Source organism: Cibotium barometz, chromosome 47 (assembly GCF_041138505.1).
Source record: "Cibotium barometz isolate CiBa-2024 chromosome 47, ASM4113850v1, whole genome shotgun sequence".
Taxonomy (NCBI): domain Eukaryota; kingdom Viridiplantae; phylum Streptophyta; class Polypodiopsida; order Cyatheales; family Cibotiaceae; genus Cibotium; species Cibotium barometz.
Window position 1 is genome coordinate 33,869,359 of NC_141092.1, and position 25,365 is coordinate 33,894,723.

At 43.5% G+C, this 25,365-nt stretch overlaps 1 protein-coding gene across 1 annotated transcript; it reads left to right on the top strand.

Annotated features, from left to right (window-relative positions):
- The first annotated feature begins 9,743 nt into the window (after window positions 1-9,743).
- On the top strand, window positions 9,744-24,514 carry LOC147611611 (protein DETOXIFICATION 44, chloroplastic-like). Its single transcript, XM_086784679.1, has 15 exons — window positions 9,744-10,008; window positions 10,124-10,388; window positions 10,669-10,811; window positions 16,938-17,084; window positions 17,177-17,245; window positions 17,330-17,502; window positions 17,590-17,725; window positions 17,831-17,927; window positions 22,371-22,471; window positions 22,625-22,788; window positions 22,901-22,972; window positions 23,103-23,219; window positions 23,323-23,418; window positions 23,593-23,714; window positions 23,863-24,514. The coding sequence occupies exons 2-15, from the start codon at window positions 10,129-10,131 to the stop codon at window positions 23,906-23,908; spliced, it is 1,743 nt and encodes a 580-aa protein (XP_086640805.1). The 5' UTR covers window positions 9,744-10,008; window positions 10,124-10,128; the 3' UTR covers window positions 23,909-24,514.
- The last annotated feature ends 851 nt before the right edge of the window (window positions 24,515-25,365 follow it).

Below are 25,365 nucleotides of genomic sequence, written 5' to 3' on the forward strand. Positions count from 1 at the left end.
ACAATCACCTACCCATCAATGGGTACCCCAGGCAACATCTGCAGTGAAGACTACTCAAGACAAAGGAAAGTAGAAGGTCCTGTATGACACAACCACCTCCATGCTACCATTGATGAACTTCCTTATAGATATACCTTTAACTGCCTATCATTCAGAGGCTCGACAGTACTACAAAGCTACCATCAACTCCCTCAGCCTCAGTTACTTCCTTACCACCCTTATCGAAATCTATTCAGGAAGTGCTACCCCCTACCTCACCATTACCTAATTGGAATAGACTCCTAACTGGGCACGTGGTCAGTACAAAACCCACAATGGGGTGCTAGCAGCATAGCCTCTGTGTGCACCCAAAAAAAAATTTGCCATGACTGTACCAAGTTCGCCACCACCGCCGTTCTCGTCTCAGATCTTGAATTACAGTTTGGAACGGCCGTTCCATCTTCACCCCGTTACCGCCACGGCCATTTACTATGAGCCCACGGCCATTCCAACCATTTCTCTCAAGCCCGCGGGGACGTTCCTTCCATTTTTGCAAGTGCACTCCCGTTCGCTTTTCCTAGTCAGTTCCCACACTCGTTTGCTTAGCCACTCTGAAAGCTGCAGCCATTCGCTCAAGTTCCCATGCTCGTTCGCCTGACTTACCGTGCCCGTTCGCTTCTCACATTACCTGACTTCCCACACTCGTTCCATCGCAGTGCCATGCCCATTCCCTGGACTTGTTGCCCATAGCCATGCCCTCCTCCCAGAACTATAAATATGCCCCCCCCTCCATTTCCTAACTTTTCCCTCTCACCCTAGCCAAACTCTTGTAAATTTTTCTCCCAAGCTCTCACACTCACAGTTAGCACAACATGTCTTATGCTTCTGACTCCTCCCCTAGGAAGTGCTCCATCACACCTCTCTCCGGAGGAAGAGACCTGCAAGAGGCCACTTCGAAGAGTATGCCAAGCACCCCACCCAACTCTCTCACCTGGGTGAAGCACTAATGAAGCAGGTCAATGGGCATATTGTCAATTCATTGATGAAGAACAACCGTAAAGTAGAGCATAATCTCCTTTACTACACAGGTCCATGCTACAGAGCTATTGTAGCTGACCCTGTTGTGGTGCACAAATTAGAATAGCTCGGCTTGGGGGAAGACTGTCCACCTTGGAGCCTTGGGGGCCGAACTTATACAATGCACTGTATTTAACAGAGACTTATGATGCCAATCAACACACAGGGAAAGTCTTGGACAACGAGGGGCAGAAGCACGAAGTCCAGCTCAGTGTGGAGCTTGTGCGAGATGCTTTTGCACTTCCCCATATGGAGCAGCCATATGTACGCCTCAACAACGCCCCAAAGCTCACCCACGGTCTGGGGCAGTGCCAAACAAGGATGCAATTACCTTTTCCATGAGCTGCATGCAATATGTTTGAACCCCCAAGGAAAGCTGTGGCAGCAACCTTATTGACAAGGGTCCTTTATTATGTGGTTGGATGGGACGAATTGCCAAGGGCAACCTACCTAAGTGGACCAAATGCGGCTATAACCTCTTTACCCCATCACCATCCACTTCTCCTAATCCACCACCAACAAAGAGGCCCCATCATGCGCCAGTTGTACCCGAGCAGGTTCCGCCACCCCCAGCCCACCGGGGAGGAACAAGTAGTCATTGTTGTAGAAGCCAGTAAGAAGGCTGAAGAGGAAGAGGAAGAGGAAGAGAAGAGGAAACAAGACTTTCTCAACAAAAGCCTATTTGAAACCCTGCCTCCAGAACACTTCCAGGAGATGCCATCATATGCAAAGGAGGGCCCTTCCTCCCCCAGTGCCACACAAAACTCCGTGAACACTCTCCGTTGTGCATTCGGGCAGTTTCAATTCTAGTCAAGCTTATGCTGAGAGCATACATGCGGCCACAGAGATGTCCCAAACTTCACACTTGGTTTCTCACATATGGCGCGAGAGCTCATTACCCAAATGGCAGACTTCATCTCTACAGGCAGCAAGAAGTGATGCAGATGTCGCAACAAGAGATGGTGTTAGCCAAGGCTCAGGAGTGCACTATGTTTGAAGATTTATACCAGACAAACATTCAGTTTATGGAGCTTCAAAGGAAGTTTAATCAGCAAACAAAGCAGTGGGCACTGCACTTGCCCGCATCACTAAGCTCCAACAACAAGTCACAACAGCCCATGTAGCGGCCGAGAGAGCTCATCACGAGCTTACTGTAATTGAAGGCCTACATCAGGAAGCCACGAGTCAGGCCCAGATAGTAGAAAACCTCCTCACCTGCACTCAAGAAGATTTTGCAAAGCATCGGGAGCTCACTGAGGCCACCATTCACTCTTTGCAAGAGCAGTTGGGTGATGCTGAAGCCAGGATAGCCCTACCTCCCCCTTCACCCTTTGCTGCCTCATCCAGCACCATGGACAAGAAAGTGGATGCCCTGATGGAGATGGCGACTAAACTACCAATTTTGTCCTTCCCTCCACAAACCCCTTATCAGCTCATCAATCTCCAGTTCAAGAGTATACGCCTCAACCTTTTGCAACATAACCTCTACATTGATGAGCCACTCTCCTGCTACCAATATGCCTATGCTCTAACCAAAATCCCTATTGATAGCCTAATCCTACACTTCTTCTTCCAGGGGCTTCTCTTGTTCCACCACCCACATGATTTTTTTGAGCTCCCCATGCACCCTCTTCAAGCCACCCTGACAGGCCGGAGCCTTCTCCTCCACTATGGCCTCCCATCCGACCACAGCTTACTAGATTTATCTATCCCCAACGGCAAATGCCCTCACCTGTATCCCTCTGACATCTCCCAAAGGGCACTGTAGTACTTTCGTACCATCGAGTGGCATGTGGTCAATGACGCATACCTCTCTCGTTTGCATGACCATCTACCCACTTACTCTAGTGCCGGTGGATTGCTCCTTCTATACCACATGTGCTTCCTTTAGATCAAAGTTATGGCGGCCCCACTGGCACCTGCAATTTGATGATTTGCATGTTGCCTTTCCCTGGGAGTTCAATGAAGCTGAGGCTGTCGGCAGTTCAATTTTTCTATGCTAACAGTCCTCAAGCTACCTGTTGAAGCTGGCCCTACCCTAAACGACAACGACGACATCAATAATGGACAGGGCAGCTTGCCACCTCCACCTCTAAGAGCTTCTTCCCCCCCCCCCACCTCCTCCTCCCCCATCAGGTTCATCCTCTACACCTCCACCTCACCCACCCTCACCCTCACCACCCCCCTTAGGCACATTGACCCTCCCTCTTTTTCACACACACTCTTCTTCACCTCTCGTTCATTTTCCCACTCCACCCCCATCACCCACACCCCCTTAACCCCTTTATTATCCCTTCTCTTATGAATGCACACCGCATTCTGAGATGTACCCTCCCCCTCCGCTAGACCACCACCATTTCTCGATGCCGGTCTTGCCACCAGACCCTCATCAACAATAGCCCTTCCACCACCATTGCCGGCTCAGTAACCATCCACCCAACCACAGGAAGAAGGGGAAATCTCACCGCCGCCATCTTCTAAGAAGAAGGAGGTCTGATGAACCCCTGAACTGGCACGATCCCCTAGATCAAACAGAGTTCGAGTAGGCAATAACCATCATGCTCGGTCGTCGATAACTCCAACATGAGCCTCTTAGCCGTGTCACCGACTGCTGGACATCCACATTCTTCACCCCTACCTCAATGCAAAGCACAAAAACTGACACCGTGACCACTCTCCCCGTACTCGAGGTGGCGGCTACCACCGGCCACCCGCCACACTGCTCGTCCCATAATGTTCAATCTCATGGGTGAGCAACCGGCATGGCAGTGACCTTTCCTCCTCAATAAACCATTCATTTGGGAAGTCTACTATAATGCACCATGCACAATGAGGATCAGCCCCGACTACCTTCCCATTCGATGATGGCGGGAGGTAGCCCATTTCGTTGTTGTGACCGAATCATTACCAAACAATTGCCCTTCCATGAGGTGTGCTTTCCATGTTCTTAGATCTATCTTTAAAATTTGTGAACCCCTATCTACATACACGTGATCTAAGGCCCAATCATGCACCAATTTGGATTCCCTCATGAAGGGTCTCCCCAATATTATGTCATATGAATCATGTTGGTGTAGGAAGTCCATGACCACAAATTTATGATGGTAGCGAAACGTAAAGAGTTTGAATTTCACATTCTCCAGAAGTCTGATGGGCCTCGAAGATGTTTCGTCAACCATTTTAATGATTAGATGTGCTTTTTTTAGATCAGGTTTCCCCCAATTTTCCCATCAATGTTTTGTGATGATGCTAACCCCCGCCTCACCATCTAGGATAGCCAGTGCCTGGTACCCATTATGATGAATCACGATTGTAGCATTTGTGTTGTCGCTTTCGTAATAACGCCCTAGTTGATTAACTGGTATCTCTTAACGACTCAGGTTTTCCTTGTGTGTCTCAAGGTTCTTTCTGCCAGAGGTGGCAGAGCCTCATCTATAGTATCGGATGGCTTTAGTCCCGCCTTCTACCCATTCTTTTATATATGTCCATAAGGTTGGTGAATTGCGTAATAGTTGCCCTAATGGAATTTGTACTACAAGCGTGGATAGTACAGCCGCAAGACTTCCTATGTCTCTGGGTTCTTTAGAGATAGAGGGTTCTCCCCATGTATGTGACTCGCATTCCTCCATAGGGAAGGAATGGATGGACTCCCCCAATGGATTTTCCTCAAACATTCTGGACATTGGTTTTGCTTGGGATCCCTTTTATGTTTCTTCTGGATTTGGAGTTGGCACGTCCAATTCCCTTTCCCTGTTTGGCTCGTTTCGTGGATAAATTGTATCCCTAACTCGGTTAGCCCTTAGCTTCATGAAGCCGTTGGCATTCTTCGACTAAGGCCCTGGCATCTTCGAGCTTTCTTATTTCCTCGTCACGGCATTGGGGTAATCCCCCTCTTCTCTCGATTGGGTGAATCCGGTGTCGATTGTATCTTCTTCGGATCTATCTTGGATTGTGACTCTTGTGTCACCCTTACCCACTTTTTTCACTCTTCTCCTGCGGCCAGTTTTGGAAATAGTCACATCCGCTCAGTTCTTTCCCTTGTCTCCTAATTGAGCTTGAGCTCTTGTTAGGACATTGAGTGGTGTGATATTTCCATGTTGCACACTAATGGTTCGGATGGTGGCCTGATTGGCAGTAGAAGTCAAACCACTTGTGCGGTATGGACAATCCTTGATCAAATGATCAATCCCACATTCAGTATAGGTGAGTACTGGCATGTCATTGGACGCAGCCACCATTTGTTGGGGTTGGTGCATATGGACCATATTCTTGTTTGGGCACTCGGTGACTCGATGCGGCCCTCCACAGCTAAAACATTGTAGCGGTCCTCTTCTCAGGCTCGAGTTCATGTCCTTGCCCTTCCACTGTACTGTGGTTTGAAATACAGGTATTGGCGTGTTATTCTATAGGACGTAGAATTCAGGCGTGACCTCCGTCGTTTCCTCGTAGTACTCTCCGCTAAGTTCTACTTCACGCACCATATCAACATCTTCTGATGGCTCTTCAATTAATACTTGATTGATTTTAGCCTGCAGTGGTTGTGGTGGTAGAACTGGCGGTGGCAGAGGAGGTGAAGCGTCTTGTACCCGGAACATCCCCCTAGGTAAGTAGGAAGAGTTGGGTTGTCGAGTAGTAGCGGTGATCTGTACGGGTGGCGCAGGTAAAGCCAATGGAGCTCTAAGTGTTGGTAGTTGTGTAACATTTTGGAGTCTTGGATATCTGCACATTGAAGTGTCATGATTTCCTAATTTTACACAGTGGGCACAATAGAGTAATGGTCTTGTTCTTAATTGTGGGCATTCGGTGGTAGTGTGATTCAATCTGCACGTAGAGCACCACACAAATTCCCTGCAGGGGTAAAGATGATTATGCCCATGCCCAGATGTTTCTCTTCCCTCGTTTACTTTCAATTTCTCTAATATAGCATTATTGAGCTTGTCCACCGTCATGTTTCCGACTTGCTTGCTCCGAGTTCCAATTTCTTGATGACTCGAGACACATGAAGTCATAGTTGCTGAAGATGTTTTGACATCTTTCGATTGTGGCAATTTAAGCATATTATCTTCATATTCAATTTCTAGTTTGCAACATGCATCAAGAGTAGCGGGTTGGGCTAGTACCAGGTAATCGTGCATTTTGTGGTCTCTAATCCCTCTCCAGAAGCAAGGCAATAACTGATCATCAGTTAACCTCTCTTGTAGTTTGCACCTTGAATTTAAGTGCTTAAGTCGAGACATATAGTCTCTCATCGACTCCACTTCCTTTTGTTTGATATTATGTAAATGTGCCACAGGGCTCCATCTATCACCACTTCGGGCAAAGTTAGGCACAAAAACATTCTTGAGTCTTGTGAAGTTAACCTTATCCTCGAGCTTGAGGGTTCGGAACCACTGATACGCTTTCCCTTCCAAGGTCAGTGAGGAGGCATGAATCATTGTCACATCACTAATAGGCCCACAGGTTTCACATGTGGATTCAAAAATCTCTACATGTTGGATAGGATCTCCGTCCCCCCAGAGAAGTTTTGGATGAGTTTGGAAATGATATGTGGCTTCATCTGGGAGGGTCGGGATTCTAGAGTAGTGCCTAGTTCTCTGACCATTCCTTGACCTATCTCCGCCGTCATATTTAGCAGGTTTGTCCTTGTGGCTGCATTAAGGTCAATGGTTGGATCCATCATTGGCCTTTCAGGAATTGCTCCCCCCCTTCCTAGACCTTGTCCCCTTCTTGTATTGGCTCTTCTAGGTATCTTCGGTCCATGGGATGGTCCTGTCGGCTGTACCCTGGAGTGGCTCATCATTAGTTGCCTATGTACGCCTTTGCAGAATCAGAAGTTCCATGTCTTGTAGGAACGTAGGATGATTGATCATCTGCTCAATATCTGTGTACAGACGGTCCTCCACTTTGCCCACCACTCTGGCTAGGTTGTCCTCTTCTTCTATGGTTGTAAACCCTTCCTCAGCTCGGGGCTCCTCATTTATGGCTTCCAAGTTTGGAATTTCTACCTCACTTCTTCCCATAGCCAATTCCTATTCCTTACCCCGTGATTAGAGTAGGTTTAAACTTCTCGTTTCCTTTTACTCAGCTCTCGCCCTTCGAGTATCGAGCTCTTGTTTCCTTAAGCTTAACTCTCGTAGTAGCTGTCGTTCCACCTTGCTCCTTCTGAGATCTAACTCTACTTCCTCCGAGGTGGGGAATCATAATTGACCCATCCTGGCCGCACTTTCCATGTCCCATCTCATTCGGGGGGTGCCGGTGTTCGACAACCTAGAATTCAATGTTCGGATGGGCATTTCTTGTCGTGGACCGGCGCTAGTTGATAGACCCATACTCGCAGATTGTGCTTCTTCGTCATCATGACTGGTTTGGAGACCAAAAAATCCCCGGGTGATATCAATGATACCACTGGACCTGGTTGGGGAGGGTGGTTTCTCCTCTTCCCCAAACCCAAAGTACCTTAGCCCTTCTTCCATGGATTCTTCACTACTAGTTCAACGGTGGTTAGGTTCCTTATTAAGACACTTTGGTGTGTGCTTGCTCAATGACCTGAACCCACACTTTTTTGATAGGAAGATCCTGGGTGATTCGATGTACTATCGTCAGGTGTAAGATCATCTCTGATGAGTTTTCCAAATCTTAAGTGCATGTATGTATGATTTGATAAGCTAGTTTGTCGACCCAATTTGATTTTGATCCGATTCTATCACTTTGTTTTTGAAGCCGTGAAACTGCACAGAGAATAGTTCACGGTGTGAAGTGTCAGAAAATGGTTCATGGCGTGAACGTTTTTTTATACTTTCACGTATTCAAAGATTTTTGCTTTTAGGGTCAGATCACCTCTTCTTTGTTATAGGCGTCCCTCCCTTACCAACCTTCATGGCCTTGGCTTGTCGACTGTTCATTGGATTAGACTAAACCTGAGTTTGCAAAAAAAGTTCACGTCGTGAACACAAAAGGGTTCACGCCGTGAAGATTTTCTAAAAGGGTTCACGTCGTGAAAAGTTCTGAAAAAGTTCATGGTGTGAACGTTTTTCTGAACTTTCACGTGTTCACAAATTTTGTCAGACTTCGTGGCATCAAAGGTGTTAGGATAAGATTACCTATTTTTGGCAAGGCAATCCCGTGATTTGTGGCGCTGATGTCGGAGCGATTCACGGCGTGAAGTTGCAAAAAAAGTTCACGGCGTGAACGTTTTTCTGCAGTTTCACACGGAAACTTCCCGCGTTGAATGTTATGTTTTTGGGTGCAAAATACTTATCCAATGGATCCCAAATTGATTGTGCCTCGCTTAAGGAGTGGAATACAAGTTCACAGAACAGTCAATGACTCCTTATGTTTTTTATTTTTGTGATTTTAAAAAAAAAGAAGAAAACAGAACACCAACCTGTTCATTCACGTTGATGCTTCCAATGATGCAAATATCAATTTTAACAATAAAAAACAGTGAAGGTCTATTCTAAGACCACTCCACCACACACGTACACAACATCACAACTAATTTCTTACTACCACACAAATCTTATCCATTCATTTTCTACACAATGCACTACCAGAATGCAAGGGCAATCATGAATCTTATGCAATGGGAGCTGAAAGTCCAAGAGGATGGAAGAAACAAAGGTGTTTCCTTGGCAGCGCCAAAAATGTTATGGGCTACCACACTTCCAAGAGGGAACTCATTGTATTTACCTAAAGGATGAACAAGCTCCACCTCCACACTATCACCATAGAGTCACTCGCACCCGTCACATAAGGTAATCGCTCTCTCTCACTCGCACCCGTCACATAAGGTAATCACTCTCTCTCACTCTTCCACACAAGCATTAATCATACAAGCATAGAAGAGGAACAATGCTAGAATGCTCTCTCTCTCTCTCTCTCTCTCTCTCTCTCTCTCTCTCTCAATCTCTCTCAAGACACAAGGAAGAGCTCTCTATATAGCACAAAGGAAGAGCTCTCTATAGCACAAAGGGGATTGTGTCTTTTTATTATGAGAAAATGCCTTATATACATTTGGCCCTTATTCACACTTGGGCGTCCAAAACTTACTTAACTAGGCCTTGGGTGGCCATTATCTCATAATGTACAACTTTTATAGTGCCATTTCATGACACTTATTAATGACCTCAATTGGAGGATCATGTTTGTTAATCCAAAATGGGATTAACACCATAATAAAAGAACAAAAAACATTAAATAAAAAACAAAGCAATAATCAAAATCATAAAATATAACTTAAAAATAAATAAGTAAGTCTGAAATTTAACTTGAAGTAAGATTCAGATTGACAAGATTTCAAAAAGAGAGGAAAAAAATAGAAAAAAAAACTAAAGAAACAAATAATGCGCATGAACGCTTTTATTTCAAAACTAAAATTAATTCAAAGAACATACACCAAAACACGAAACAAAAATAGGCGCAAGTGGCCGGGGGGAGGGGGGAGCTCTGAGACGAGCACACAGTGTTGACCAGAGAATAGCATCACTGAGCCCTGGCCGAAAGAGTGAGAGGCACAGCGGAAGGGGGGGGTGAGAAAGAAGCTTTTTGAGTGACCCTTATAATGGCCACTCATGAACTGTATTGTAACTACCATTCTTTAAAGAAGGGATCCAAGGCAATCCATGAATGCCAATAAAAAAACAATAAAACAATAAACATATATTTTAACCCATCCCCATTTTAGTTAAGGAAAAAGGATAGGGTGATGCTTTTAGTGCTTGCCGAATGGGTTGTTTATGAAGCAGTGCGAAAGTGGAAAGTACATGTGAACGGAGGCTTAGACAGAAGAAATATCCAAGGGGGCACTTTTGCACCTTTTGGGAAAAGTGGAAATGCAAATAGTTTTTTGTAATTAGGTCTAGAACGAGAAAAGGTGGCCTGGGGCGAAAGCGGACTTCCAATTGCTCGGGAGTTTCTCTGTCCGCAAACAGAGCAATTTCAGAAACAAGCCAGGTAACTTAACCTTGCCACACACAGTCAAAAGCTCTTAAAAATAAAAAATATGTTTTTTCTGCGGTTTTTCTTTTTTGCGGTCATTAGGGTTCCTTCCATGTCTGCTTTGTTCCAGGACCCATGGATACAAGCACGGAGATTGCAAACAGTTTTTCGACCCATGGATTTGCCAATTATCAAGCAGCTTCCAGGAATGCTTCCTGCATGAAAGCCGTGCATTTGACTGATTTTGGAAGGAGGCTGAAAAGAAAAAAGCAGTGCAGCTTGCAAGTAGGCTTACACTGTTTAAGGGGAGATTATACACTTACTCACAGGAATGCTACTAGACATAATTTGCTTGTGAAGTGTGAGAAAGGTGGTGATGTTTTGATAGCAGACAGGTACATAGCTTTGATGATTTAAGTAGCTTCAACGATCTTCTATAATGCTAAAAAAACGTTTGATTATGTTAATTTTGCACCTGCAAATTTTCGATTTTTAGGGTTAGGCTAAATTATGAAGGTTATCACCATAATCAGGGCTGGTTTAATCTAGATTTGCAAAATCTGTGCTAGTTTTTCATGCATGGATTTTTATTTTGCTTAGAAGTAGGCTATTTTCATGTGCAGTATTGCTAGGCTAATTTCTCTTTGCACTGCTTTGCAACATGTGGGAATACAGTGATGCATTCCATCATTCTGAAAAAACATTGCGGATTGATGACTTTGGACGTGAAATTGTGGTGCTTGCGTTGCCTGCTATAGTGGCTCAGGCTATTGAACCCATGGCTCAGTTAATGGAGACAGCCTATGTAGGAAGAATAGGTAAATGCCAATGCAAAAGAAGTGTTTTTTTGATCTATCTTTTGCAAGATAATTTGTTGCATAGAGTCAAAGTGAATCTTTGTTTTTTGTGTGCAGTTTTTTTATATCTTAATAGTGTTTTTACGGTTTTGTATCCAGCTAACAATTGAACTAAAAAATACACCATTTCATTGGATGAGATTGTAAGGACTGCAGTTTGACCTTCTACCATGCATCCATGCCATGCACAAGGGTGGGGTTGGTAGCTTGTGTCTACTCTTAGTCCAAAGAATCTGGGCAGGATACTGGTCCCAATCCTGTTCTCACACTTTTGCTTGAGACAAGCTGTCACCAATCCTGTTGAGGCATTTGCATCCGAGCTTGCCAACCATTGCTTTCCAACGCCGTTGACAATGAAACACCATTGACAACATGGAAAGGATTGATTGGAATGTGACCTCACATGAAGCTCAGCCTCAGGAAAATAAAATCCTACCTGATTGTTAAAGAGGATCATGAGCGATGCCACTAAGCAATCACCGCCTTCAACCAACGCTTCCTCGCAATGCAACCTTGCACATTCATCACTTGATTCTGTTCATGCCTTGCCTATGGACAATACGAACCCTATAATGTGGCATGATGACTTGATGATTCAATCAGTTTTCATTTTCATTTTTTTTCTATTTTAGATTCTAGAGTGTTTTGGGGGTTGCCGTTTCATTCTGTTGGGTTGTTTTGAAACCTATGGGTGCAGCAATGAATGGCTGATTGCCATAGGTCCAAGAAAGGGGGAGATGCAGGTTAAGAAATGTCTTATGCCTCTACCGCAGAAAGATAGAAGAAAGCGGTAAAGGGGTAGTGGTGTCTTGTCGTTGAAAAACCTGGATTTGTTTCCTTGACTTTCTGAACGTGATGTGTGGAGTGCCAAAACACTGTTAAAAGTAGTATCTCATGTGGGAACATGCCTTAACAAAGGGATAGGTTATTTAACTAATTTATGCTATTTGGGTCGGCCATTTCCAGCATGAGGGTATAAATACCCATGCCCACCATTGTATTTTATCATCTATTCATTGCTAAAATACGTCAAGCGTTGTTCGCCAACCTCTCTCTCTCTCTCTCTCTCTCTCTCTCTCTCTCTCTCTCTCTCTCTCTGCGTCAACTTCTCTCTCTCTCTCACAACGTGTATTCAAGCTTCTGCATGTACGATTCTGACATGGTATCAGAGCTTGAAGGCTTCTGATCCTCGGACACACACAAGGCACGAGGGAGGAGACGCGCGGCAGACTGCGTCTGCATCAAGGCTAGAGCAAACCTGCGTTTCTTCTTGAAGCAGCCAAAGCACCCAAGGCCAGCAAAAGCGGGTATCTCAAGGCAGCGCACTATGCATGGTGGCTAGCAAGGGCAGCGTTTGCATAGCAGCCAGCAAGGGTGGCGCACATTGAGCGAGCAGAAGCAGGACTCAAGCAAGGCGGCAAGAAAGGCACGCAAGTGCGCGAGGCAGAGCAGCAGCAAAAGCTACGTTTTCTTGCATACGACAGAGCAACATCGTGAGTGCATTTTCTTGCAGGCGGCAGAGCAAGAGGAGGCCAGTGGCATTGCTCGTGCAGTAGGAGTGCAGCCGCAAGAGAACCGCCGGCTGGGAGAAGAGAAGGCGAAGGGAGGAGACGTGCGTTATCGAAGACCGGGTCGACTGAGAAGAGGTGGATGGAGTTTTCGAGATGGGACTCCCGTGTTCGAGCAAGGACGACAAACTGAATGGCGACAATTATATGCATTGGAACTTGATCATGAGGCTATGGTTTAGCAGAAAAGGCTTATGGGACATTGTTGATGGCTCGAAGGAACGTCCCCGAAGGGATAGCAATCGGTTCACACGTCTTCAGGAGGAGGAGTTTCTCAAATCTCTTGTGGATTGGGATGATCACAATGCGAAGGCGATGTCGGCGATTGCAGAATCTCTCACCAAGGAAATTTCCCCTGCCATTCAGACTTTAAAGACTGCCAAGGAAATGTGGTCAAAGCTTGCAGGAATGTTTGATCGAGACTCAACAATGCGAGCAGTAACCCTTCTCGGCCAGTTGTTTTCCATCAAGTTTGAAGCCGGGACCTCCATGCAGTCATTTCTAATGAAGGCAAAGGTTATCCATGATCAGTTATCGGCTATGAATAGTGCATTAACTAGTACCCAGTTAGCTGCCTTGGTTCTTACGAAGTTGCCTGAGGAGTACGAGATGGTCTCGAGGGCATTACGCTTACAAGTCACGAAGGAAAAGCTGGAATTTGATGATCTCCGCTCTTTTCTCATTGAGGAGGAAGCAGTGCTCATTTCCCAAGGCAAGATTCGAGTTCCGAAGGATGTAGAATCGGCACATGCTGCATCGGAATCCAATAAGAAGTCTAGGAGCCGTTGTTATAAGTGCGGAAAGCGAGGGCATTTGGCTCGGGATTGCAAATCCAAAGCTAAAGCTCAAGGCTCGACGAATGACAAAGGCAAAGGCAAAGCTGACGAGGATGACAGTGACAGTGATTCTACCAGAGATGCTACGGCGTCTGCCGGTGTGGCAAGGACTACACTGGCACATGCTCCAGCATTCTAGCTTGGTGGATGGATGCTACCACGTGCTTCAGCCAGAGAGAGGCATGTGAGTGGCAGAGAGGGGCAGTCTGTGCTCCCGTTTTTGGTGATTTGGACCCGTGTGTCGGAGTTCAAGGCACATGCATCTGGCATGGAACAGCTTGACAAATCTATGAACGTGATGTGTTCGTAGTTCATTGGTAGCAGACTATGGATGGGATGAGTTCCTGGTTCATTGTGTAGCAGAATTTTGGGCGTTGTGTGTCGACAGTTCAAGGTTCAGAGGATTTTTTTTGAACGTGATGTGTTCGCAGTTCAACGAATGGGGGATCATGGATGTGGAGTTGTCTGCAATTCATTATTCTATGTGGCAGCTGAAGCTCAAGATGGCATTCCTTGAGGAGACAGGTTGTTTGGTGCATTTTCCGAGGTGTACTTGGTATCCGGCCAGTACTGAGGTGTACTTGGTATCCGGCCAGTACTGAGGTGTCCATGGTTGCATCTGCATCGACTTGGTTTCTTCATCTATGCCCACTATGAGCTACAGAGAGGGTGTTAAAAGTAGTATCTCATGTGGGAACATGCCTTAACAAAGGGATAGGTTATTTAACTAATTTATGCTATTTGGGTCGGCCATTTCCAGCATGAGGGTATAAATACCCATGCCCACCATTGTATTTTATCATCTATTCATTGCTAAAATACGTCAAGCGTTGTTCGCCAACCTCTCTCTCTCTCTCTCTCTCTCTGCGTCAACTTCTCTCTCTCTCTCACAACGTGTATTCAAGCTTCCGCATGTACTATTCTGACAAACACGAGATCCATTTGGGGTTGTATGGTGCATTAGGATTTGAGTCATGTGTGTGGTGTAATACACAACTTGGAAGCCTCAATCTATTCAAGAGAGGCAAGTGCCACGAGCTTGATGCCTTGCTTGAAGATTTAACGGAGTACAAGCTTGGAAGATGAGAGATTGTCCAATTAACTGTGCATTTGCATTAAGCATGTTTGCTTGGGAATGACTTGCATGCATAAACTTGTTTTCCAGTGTGAACATTGCATGGTTTTAAGTGCTTGTGAATGTCCACGTTGCCGGGGAGTCCTGGGACAAGTGTGTGTGTGTGTGTTTAAATTTGTGTAAGGACACGGCCCAAACTGTGGGCAGCCCACTACATGTGAGCTTAATATTTGGACATACAAGGGTAACACTTGTCAAGTGGCTGTCTAAACACATGGTATCTATCATTTTACAACACATGGACAGCCCACTACGACCCTTGAGAACATTATTCATGTTTTTGCTTGAGTTGGGACTTCAGAATTTTTGCATACATTCAATGTAAGGACCACAGGGGCGAGAACCCTCTTAGTTTTAGGATAATCCGCATTGAGCCCGAGATTGATGACTGCAATAGAATCTGGCAAGTGACTTTCCTCCCAACCATAGGTTTGACCCTTGGGCCCGTTGATGTTTAGATTGCCGTGAGTTAGCTCTGCCTAGATAACACACCGTGGTGTTCAACCACCGAGTTACTGCTTGCCTGCCTACAGCTACTCAGCTACTCGTGCCCCTTAGGTCGCCCCTGGTAGAAGTCTCTACTGAGAGGATTCCTTATAATAATCATAAGTGAGCCCAAGGTATTCTTTATAGTCTAGTCTTGGTGATTATTAGTGCCTAGTCTAGTCTTGGTGATTATTAGTGCCTACTCCTATAGTTATTCTTTTAGCTGTTTCTAGCCACTAGTATGCTTTTAATTGATCCAAGGTCAAGGGAGATCTTATCCTTGCTAGCCCTTAGCCTGTTGGATTGATCCTATTACTTCCCAAGTTAGGAAATTGGGTTAGTTTTTCAACTCACCCTAAGCGTATACTGGTCTAACATTTCTTTCCCTTCATTTGGATTCATATCCTCATGAATCCCAATAGGACAATCAATTGTAAGTAGTAGGAGACAATCAATTGTAAGTAGTAGGAGACAATCAATCGACTCTAAACCTTACCTTGAATTCTAATATTCACCATAGCATCCACATAAGATCCTTAGCCCTTACCTTGACTAGACTAGAACAACATTTGCGGATTAATGCCATGAAATACAAAAGCTATGGATTCAATGCACAACTTGAACCACACTATCCCTATAAGATACTTTGCTTACCAATTCAATTCCATTTTGACATAAATGTTGGAGCTTGATTTTTGGTTCACAATGAGAGACTCAAATGCAATGACATGAGTCTCACTAAGGACCACTCTACTATCAAATTTATCGCACAATTTAGTCTCTCGTGTCAAACTGTCTATGCCAAATCCAAAATCTCGGTTTTGTAACCCGTTACAAATGGATCATACACTTGAGTGAGGTCACCCTTATGTAAAACTGTGAGGCCATACATTACTCTATTAAGGTCTGCATGACCAATTCTAGATTTCTCGTCAAAATGATATGATCTCACATTCCATACACTAATGCTTAACAAAGGAGGTTACTAATCCAATGAAATATCTTCTTCCAAGTTTAAAAACTGTTGTGGTTATTGGAACTCCTACCACAAAGGGAGTTCCCTAGAGTTGTTGGGCTTTACCAACTCAAGTGAGGCTGCTTCTTTGGACACAATGTACAAGTTCAAACATCAATCGGCCATGTAATGAATCGAGTGACCCCCCAGGAAATTATGTTAATTCACTAGCAAACCTATAGGATCGGTGGTTGAGATCACCTTACGTATTGGGGTGATTCTATTCTATTCCGGCTTACAGCTGTGATTGTTGTATGTGTTTTTTCATACTTAATAGAAGTCTCTTTCCTGACAAAAAAAATATTTGGCCTTTTATCGAGACTCTTGTGCTTGTCTTGTGTTTAGGTGATCTTGGAAGGATTCCGTTGTGAGATTCCCAGATTCTGTTGTGTGAATCCGTGACAGGTGCACCGGAGTGTTTTTTTGCATGCAGGGAAATGTGCTTGCTTACTAAACAATGGTCCGAATCATGTCATAACCTTGAGAAGTACAGTGTAGACCTATAGTGAAATCCATAGTTGCTAGATCCAAAAGCATCTCTGGTTATAGGCAATGTCTGTGGTAAGTCTGGATTCTTCCTTGCTGATACTTTTCCCTTTGGCTTGCATCACAAGCTGCCACAAAGTCACGAACATCTCGCCGTACATTGAAGGAGTCTTTCTCCATTGCTTGAAGAGTAGGCATCATACCCCTATGATGATGTGGGGCATGAGTTCTTTGCTTTACATGCAGTTGTAACTTGTAAAACAGGTTGTTGGTTATCAGAAACTCATCATCGATGTCACAATCTTTATACCCAGAGCATTGATGGTTGTCCAACTACAGAAAAAAAAATCTAATATATGTTGCATAGGTAACCTCAAAATCTAATATATGTTGCATAGCTAACCTCTTATCTAGACAAGTCTTGATAAGAGGTGACTTATGGAATATATTTGAGGTCACTGTGTTGTGCTGTCTAGGCTGCAACATTAATGAATTGTGATGTTTGCTGCTGCATTATCTTGTCTAAGGAGACTGTTTTTTTGGGCTTTGTTTTTCTTCCAGGTTCTGTGGAGCTGGCTGCTGTGGGTGTTTCAGTTTCAGTCTTCAACTTGGTGTCGAAGATTTTCAATGTTCCTCTACTCAATACGACCACCTCATTTGTGGCAGAAGATGATGCTTTGCATGATGGAATTGATAATTTGAAGTTTTGTGAGTCGACTTTTTTGGAGTCAAGATCACACTATGGTTTTTGTTAAGTTTGAGAAATAACCTTGATTTTCCATTGGTATATGATGCTTCAGATGCCAGTGCAACTCTTGCAGAGGAGGATGCATCATCTTCCATTGCGGCTCATCAGGTTGTCAAGCATGGTATAAGTCTGCCATAGTAAATAGTTGCTCTGGTAGCATGCTAATGCACATGTATTCTAAGAGCATTTGGAGTTTTGATGACAGATTCTGCATTATTCCAAAGTGAGTCAACAAGTGGCTCACATGTGACATCAAGAAAACGGGTTCTACCTGCGGTTTCTTCTGCTCTCTTTCTTGCCTTGATGCTTGCAATTGTGGAAGCGGCTGTTCTAGTTTTGGGAGTCGGCTCTATTTTGTCACTCATGGGTGTGCCCATGGTAAGTAAGGAAGCTTTTCAAAGCCCAAATATTACATTTTGTATTTTGTAGAATGATATTTCATCAAATTTTGTTTGTGTGTGAAAGGGTTCACCAATGAGAGCCCCTGCGGCTAAATATCTTGGACTTCGGGCACTCGGAGCTCCTGCGAATGTTCTTGCCCTTGCAATTCAAGGCATCTTCCGAGGCTTCAAGGATACAAGGACACCATTGTATGCTATAGGCAAGTGACTTCAGGAATATACTTTTTTGCAGTTAGTGCATGTCCAAAAACATCAGCACATGAAGATGGGAACTCAAGAATAATAGTTTTTGTGGTTGGTTGCAGCGGCTAGCAACATCTGCAACATTGCCCTGAGTCCTATCCTGATGTTCGTGTTTGGTTTTGGTGTGATTGGTGCAGCGATTGCAACTGTGGCATCTCAGTAAGTATCCAGCTGAAGAGTTGGGGTATTTATTATTGCTACATATGACCTGGTTAACAGTTTATCAGGTGCATATGTGTTGTGTTTTGATGGGCTATGTTCTTTTGGTGCATTGCTGCTTCTAATTACGTCTTGCATCAGGAGAGAGCCATGCTATGCTGCCTAGCTTGCAGTACAGTGGCCCTGGCTTATCAAGCTTGTGCTCAGGTTTTTTACGAGGGGATTGCTGCGGATCATGCCATTTATGCTGATAGAGGCACTGTTCAGACAATTCCTCTAGACTGGGTTTGGGAGTCACCCTTCTCACCTCATTACTCAGCTGTGGACACAGATTGGGAGAATTGAGGTCACAGGGAGCTGCATAGAAGGTTTAGAAAACTTATCCAGAAAGGCCAGAGCTGCATGGAAGATTTAATGAGCTTATTGCAGAGAGGCCATTGAGGGATGCATGGAAGGTTTAATGAGATTATTGTGGAGACACCATTTAGGGCACAGAGACCTTTAGATGCAGTCTCTTCTAGTTATCTTGTCAGATACTACCTATCTATCCTCAATTTCCCTGCTGTAAAGGCTAGATGGTAATTCCTGCAAAGACAGGGTAGAGGGGAAAGAAAGATTGCACTCAAGTGGAGTACCACACACACTCATAATGGAGTGATCACATGAAATCAAGGAGTACCACCATAGCCAAGAGCTTGGAACTCCAAGAAACTGTAATTCTTGATTAGTATGAGTTAATTGTGTTTAGGCTTTTACAATTTGCTTATATACCTCATGATTCATCCCCTTTTCAATCTCACTTAGTAGTGCCCTGCCCACACTTAGGCCCAGGCCCATGTCCATAAGCCCTTGGCCCCCATGTCCACAAGCTCATGGCCCATTATTTACACATGTACATGGCCCCTACATTTCAAACCATCCCCACCCCAATGGTTTCGTCCTTGAAACCTCATAATACGAGTAATACAACCCATGTGGACGAGGGAACAAAACATTGAGCTATGGCCTCGTGGATCAAATGGAAAGCCTAGGTACCAACGATCCAATCTCATCAAGCACAAATGACCGCCTGGATCAAAAGGATAACCAAAAATGATTTGCATCCCATGTAATATGGCTGCCACATATACTAGGGTCGAAGGGAAAGCATATCAGCCCATCCTTCCAACCAAAACATAAATCTAACACCTCATGTGACTGAAAACGTCCATCATCCAAGGTCGAAATGCCAAAGGTTCCTATAACATAGGAAACCAGTTAATTGTGTTTAGGGCTTTTACAATTCACTTATATACCTCATCTCCTTTTCACACTCACTTATTAGTCCCCATGCCCACACTTAGGCCTAGGCCCATGTCCACAAGCCCATGGCCCCCATGTCCACAAGCCAATGGCCCATTATTTACACATGTCCATGGCCCCTACATTACAATTCCATATTCCTGATTGGATCTGCCATTAGTGATTGTACCAGTGACAGCCCTCTTGCATAAAGGGCTCCCCTTATGTGTGACTTAATTTGTGTGACAAGATAATAATGCAATGGTGTGATGGTCGACTTTGAAAAATAAAAGAGTATACTGAATCAAGGACAATGTGACAAGTTCACCTAAGGACAATATGACAATCTGTCGATACATGCTCCTAAGAGAGTGAAAATAAGCGGATCAGACTCCAACAGGGGCTGTCTGTCGAAACTAGTGACAAAAGCGTTTGGCCTTTCGAGTTTAACGGGGTGTGTCTGTGCCAAGTTGACCTTGACTCGAAAAACAAAACAAACTCTAGAGAGAGATACTTCTACGCCATTGTATTATTCTTTTCCACCACACCTTTTGATATTCTTTTCTCAAAATATTTGTCATATCATGAAGCTTTTCTAATGACTTTTTATTATTGAACTGTTCTTTATCTTATTTCTTATACGTCTATCCATTAGTACCATGTAAGTTTTTTCTTGTAACAGTATTCAAGCATCAAAGGAAGGTCTTATGGGAACCCTTCTCTTGTTTTTTTTTCTCTTCCATTCCTTATACTTCCTCTAATGCTATGCTATCTGCTTTCACAGATCCTTCCTTTTCTTTGCAAAGGCTGTTTTTAATCTCCCATCTCTCTTGAGCATGCAAGATCTCAGCCTTGCACAATAATACATATGATTATTTAGTTTCTGTGCATGAAAGAGGGCTTTCCTCTGGGATAAGAGTATGAGATCCAAGTTTCTACATATCTTTACTTTAAGTAGTTGCGTGAGTCCATAAAACAACTTGTGGCCTAGTGTTGACACGTTTGGGCTCCTTTCAGCATTAAAATGAGGGCTCTGCACTAGTGTCTTTGTGTTTTGCCTTATTAGTGCCTTGGTCCTACCCTTGGCATTTTTCCCTTGTAGGGGGCCCAAACTTCACTTCCATGATCCACATGCTACCTATGGTCTTTGAGCCTTCTTGGTTTCCTGTTCCACATGCTGCCTTTCCAAATTCTGCATTCATCTCTGGGAATGTAACCCCCTCCTCCTTTCAAAAAGACAAAAAGAAATCAACAAAAAATTACGTACACCCTTGTTGGGAACATCTTGTTTGGACTGCAGCTTACTTATCTTCGTCCTAGCTGCACTTTCCTGTGGCCTATCCTTCGAATTCACAAGATCTTTTGTTTACTCATCGGTTCTGATGTGCAATTTCTTTCAGAGTCTGTTAAAGATCATGCAACGCATCCAATAGGAGTGATCATCTACTAGAAAATCCTCATTAAAGTTGCTTATATGAAAACTTAGTGCACCTTCCATCATTTTGGTAGGTTTACTTTGTAAGCGATTGCACTTTTTACTTGGGAATTGCTAAGGACCAAACCTTTGTTGGGAGGGATTTACTCATTGGTTAGTCTGAAGTGTTTCAGAAGATTTGAGTACCTTCAAAAGATCATCTTGATATTCATCCTTCACGGGTCTTGAACTTTATTGAGATGATGACAAGAGGTGAAGGAAGCAAAGTCTTTCTTTCATATCACAAGTATTGCCTAATTAATGTGTGTATTTTACGAGTATAATTGAAGCAAATCTCAACAAGACTGCAAATTCACAGCTGGAAATCACATGCAGGTTGAGATTTACAAATAAGTGATTATGACAAACACTACAGAAGGTTACACGCTTGACACCAATCAACATTTATGGATGGATAGAATGGGGAGGTAAGATCCAGGATATGCTTCATGCTTAGGCAAACTAGAGGCGATTTGATATGGAATAGTATCTATTGGCATTAAATTTTGCCTATCACATCATCACAAATTCAGCTACACGTTTTACTATTTTACATGATGTATTGTAGCTGTGGGCTTTCTATTGGCATGCACCAACTAGGAAGGCAACCGCTAAGCCTTTGATGGTGGGGTGAGTTTGTTAGCCAAGTCTACTTCTTGTGAACCCAAACTGTGCTGTGTCTGCGATTTCGTTTGGGACGTGATGCTGTTCCTGGTGATGCTGGGTATGAGTTTCTTTGTGATGATCGTGAAGGGGAGGGAGGCTGTTTCTCTACCCCTTGTAAAAGACCATGTCCTCCCTCACGTTGATCTTCTTTAGATTTGGGGTTTTTGGGTGTGAACCTGGATTTTTGGACACAACTGTTGCAGAAGTCCTTGTATCACATTTTGCACAGTGGCCTTGACACACGATACATCTACTTTCGGCTTTCATAGTGGGTAGTTCATCTCATATTAGGGTGGTTTTCCCCATGAAGTTTTCCCTTGCTAAATCTGGGAAATGGAAATTACTTGGTTTAAGCCTACTCTTTCCCTTTTAAAGCTCTTATACTATGCAAGAGTTATTGTGCTTGAGGTAGACAACATACATTGTGCATTGAAGTGGTTTAGGATCTTAAGCATTGAGAAACTTATTCCAAGATGGATGATAGCACCACAGAGAGATGAGTACAAAATTTACATTGAAATCCCAAGTACAAGATGGCTGTGAATATCTCTTGTAGTGTGATTGTGAGATACGAGCTTGATTCTTGAATATGGAGGCGGGACCATACAGTTATGATTGATCACAATCCTAACAATTCTCCCCAGTGTTCTTGCATCCTTGCAAGGTCAACCTCTCAACGTGGCTCCATTTTTAGAGTGGCTTGGACACGTGTGGCATTTTTGGCAACTGTTATGGAACTTAATTAGAACATCATAACACATCACTATGGAGCATGGGCACGAACACTTATCACTCTGGGGCATGGGCACTAGTGATGTCGTACCCTTAAGCTAGGGGAAAGAGCACTTTTATGTTTATGCATCATCATCACTATGGGGCATGTGCATTAGTGATGCCTTACCCTTAAGCTAGGGGAAAGAGGGCATTTATGTTTATGCAACATCTTGCTACAAGTAAAGCAATCAAACAAAAGCTACTAAATTTTAAAGGTTTGTTGATTGTTCATGTTTTACTTATTACAGGTATTTTTTGGCTGGCTTGCTTTTGTGGAACCTCAACAAGCAGGTCGTGCTTATCCCACCAAAGCTTACTTCATTGCGTTTGAACCGGTTTCTGAAGTCTGGTGAGCCTTGTTTTTCTTTTAACCTTCATAATTTGCTGGAGAAGCACTTATATGGAGGCATGTTGGAGTGAGGTAGATTTCATGAACTCTTTTAAAGTCCAAGAGATCCATGGAAGTTTCTGATGCTGACTTGTTTCTTACTGGCGTGAACAGGGGGTTTCCTTCTTGGACGGACAATGGCCATACTTTTTACCATGACTCTTGCTACGTCTATGGCTGCTAGGCAAGGAGCAATTTCCATGGCAGGTCATCAGATTCTAATGCAGATTTGGCTGGCAACATCGTTGCTATCAGATGCCTTGGCTTTAGCAGGACAAGTAATGTCTAACACAGTTCAAGCCATTAGACTAGTCTATAGATTTTGTCCAATATTGCTGGTTTCCATTCTGACATGACTTGTGAGCTAAAGATCATGCATGCTTTGGGCAGGCAATAATGGCTACTGCATATGCAAAAGGGGATCTTAAGCGAGTCAAGGATGTCACATTTGGAGTTTTACAGGTCAATAATATATATATATATTTTTTGAAGAACATCACAATTAATTGTTTTTTTGTAGATGCAAAAAATCAATTAAACTTGTTTCCAGGCACTGCTGACATTTATTTCTAAAATTATTTATTGAACACAGATGGGTCTTTGCTTCGGCCTGCTACTTGCCTTCGTTCTATTCATAGGTTTAGGACCAATTGCTGAACTTTTTACTAAGGATTCAGCTGTGCTGGTGGTCTTGTCAAAGGGTGTTCTGGTATGCATCCCCTTTATTTCTATGCTTGTTTGCCAGTTACCAGTGCCACATTGATTTTCATCGATGCAGCAGTTTGATCTCATTTGTATTTTTTTAAATGCAGTTTGTTGCCGGCACACAACCTCTGAATGCTCTTGCATTTGTCTTTGATGGAATTCACTATGGAGTTTCAGATTTTCAATATGCAGCATACTCCATGGTGAGTTTACCTCCTAGAAGTTAGGGGCACTTGATTGCTTAGGAATAAAAGTTTGGCTGACTAGTATCACCCGCACCAGCACTCACATTGGCACATGTGCACACACATCCAAACAAAAGGACTCAAACATGTAAATGTGTCTCTGTGTTGACATCAACTGACTGTGGGCTGCAGATGGTGGTAGGCTTGTTGTCTTCTTTGTGTTTACTGGTAGCACCTTCTTATTTGGGTCTTCCTGGTGTATGGCTGGGATTGTCGTTCTTAATGGGGTTACGAGTTGCTGCTGGATGGTTGAGGTAATAACTGCTGTAAACACCGCCTCTGCCACCTATCTTTTGTACTTTGAAAATGGTGAGAGAGTAGTATAAACTAAGCTATATAAATGTGGTGGTAAAGAATTGAGAGATGGCTTAAACTAGAGATGATTTTCCATCATGTTTACAGGTTGAGTACTGCAACTGGACCATGGCAGTTTCTGAGACGAATATAATTGTCATTTTTTCACATAGTACTACAGAAAATTGCGGCAAGCTGGAGCTGGTTTTGAGCTGAGACAAGAGTAGTAAGTCCAAAACCACATTGGATTCCTATCATTCTTTAGCATCATCATCGTATGGTAAATTTGGGGATCATCGACCCCTTTGCCTTGGCATGATCATACAGTTGCAATAAACGTATGCTGAATATAGCTGTTGATACTAGGCGCTAAACAATTTAAAGTAGGTTAGCTTCGACATTGAAAATGACAGTCAGTAGAACTTAGGGTGCTTAGGTGAATGACCCAGCTGATATTTGGTTAATTTTTCCCCTGAATGGGAAAGAGTGTATAAACCTTTTTGCTCACAATATATTTTGTATCCATTAGCAAGTTAGTTCAAGAAAACTCTGCACAAGTCATCATGCTCAGCTTGGGTGAGGACTTGCGCTTGAAAGCTTTCAGCACAGGGTGATAAGGATGTCATTGCAGTTAGGTCTTCAAGAGCCAAATTTACACAACTGTAAGGTGGCAATATGGGATTCAAAGGTTGTTACGAGAGGAACATCAGATTGTGCATCTTGTGTTCCTATGTATATTTAATTTACCTACATTTGATGAATTCGCTAGTGTGTCCCAGGGTGTAGACTGGTGGGTATTGAGCCCAGGTTCACAGTTTCACAGCTTCAAAAGCTAGCAGGCTCCATATGAGATTTTGCTTTGATCCTTTTTATATGTGAGCAAAGAGAAAAAGATGTTGTAGCTCAGTTGGTAGAATCGTATGGTCCCACGATGAGGACCTGGCTTCGATGCCTAGGGGCTACATGACGGACGACAGCGCACACGGCACGCACAGATGCACCCTCCCGAAAAAAGAAAAGATGGTGTTAACAATAAGTCCTGCTAGGTTTTATTATGTCAATATGATGATGTAATGTTGGTGAATGATCAATGCATGCCATGTGGCCTCACCTATCTGGTGTTACCAACAGCTAGGTTTTATTATGTCAATATCATGTCTATTGGTGATAATTGGCGCATGCCATGTGGCCTCACCCATCATTAATGTTATACTAATAGTCTTACACTAAATAAGAATTAGCACCTTCATTAGAGAGCACACATTACATAACCATAAAAAAATGCACATCTAAAAGTCACCGTTGTGCCTTTTAGAAAATGTGAAAAAACCATCCTTCTTTTCAACTCGTGTGACGAAATTTCTATTAAGAAAATACTCTCAACACAAGATATTGGTTGAAAAATAAAATGAAGTGTTATAAAAGCTTTTAAAACGATTAAAGCTTTTAAAACGATTAAAAGCTTTTAAAACTATCTTTATAATCATTTAATCTATTTTTGCAAAAACGTTTTAGTTGGTCCCGATTGAGTTAGTGTAGTGGTCAAACTTGTGACTTGTAACCTCTAGGTTATGAGTTCAAGTCCCACTAGGCTCTCTCATGTTATAAAGG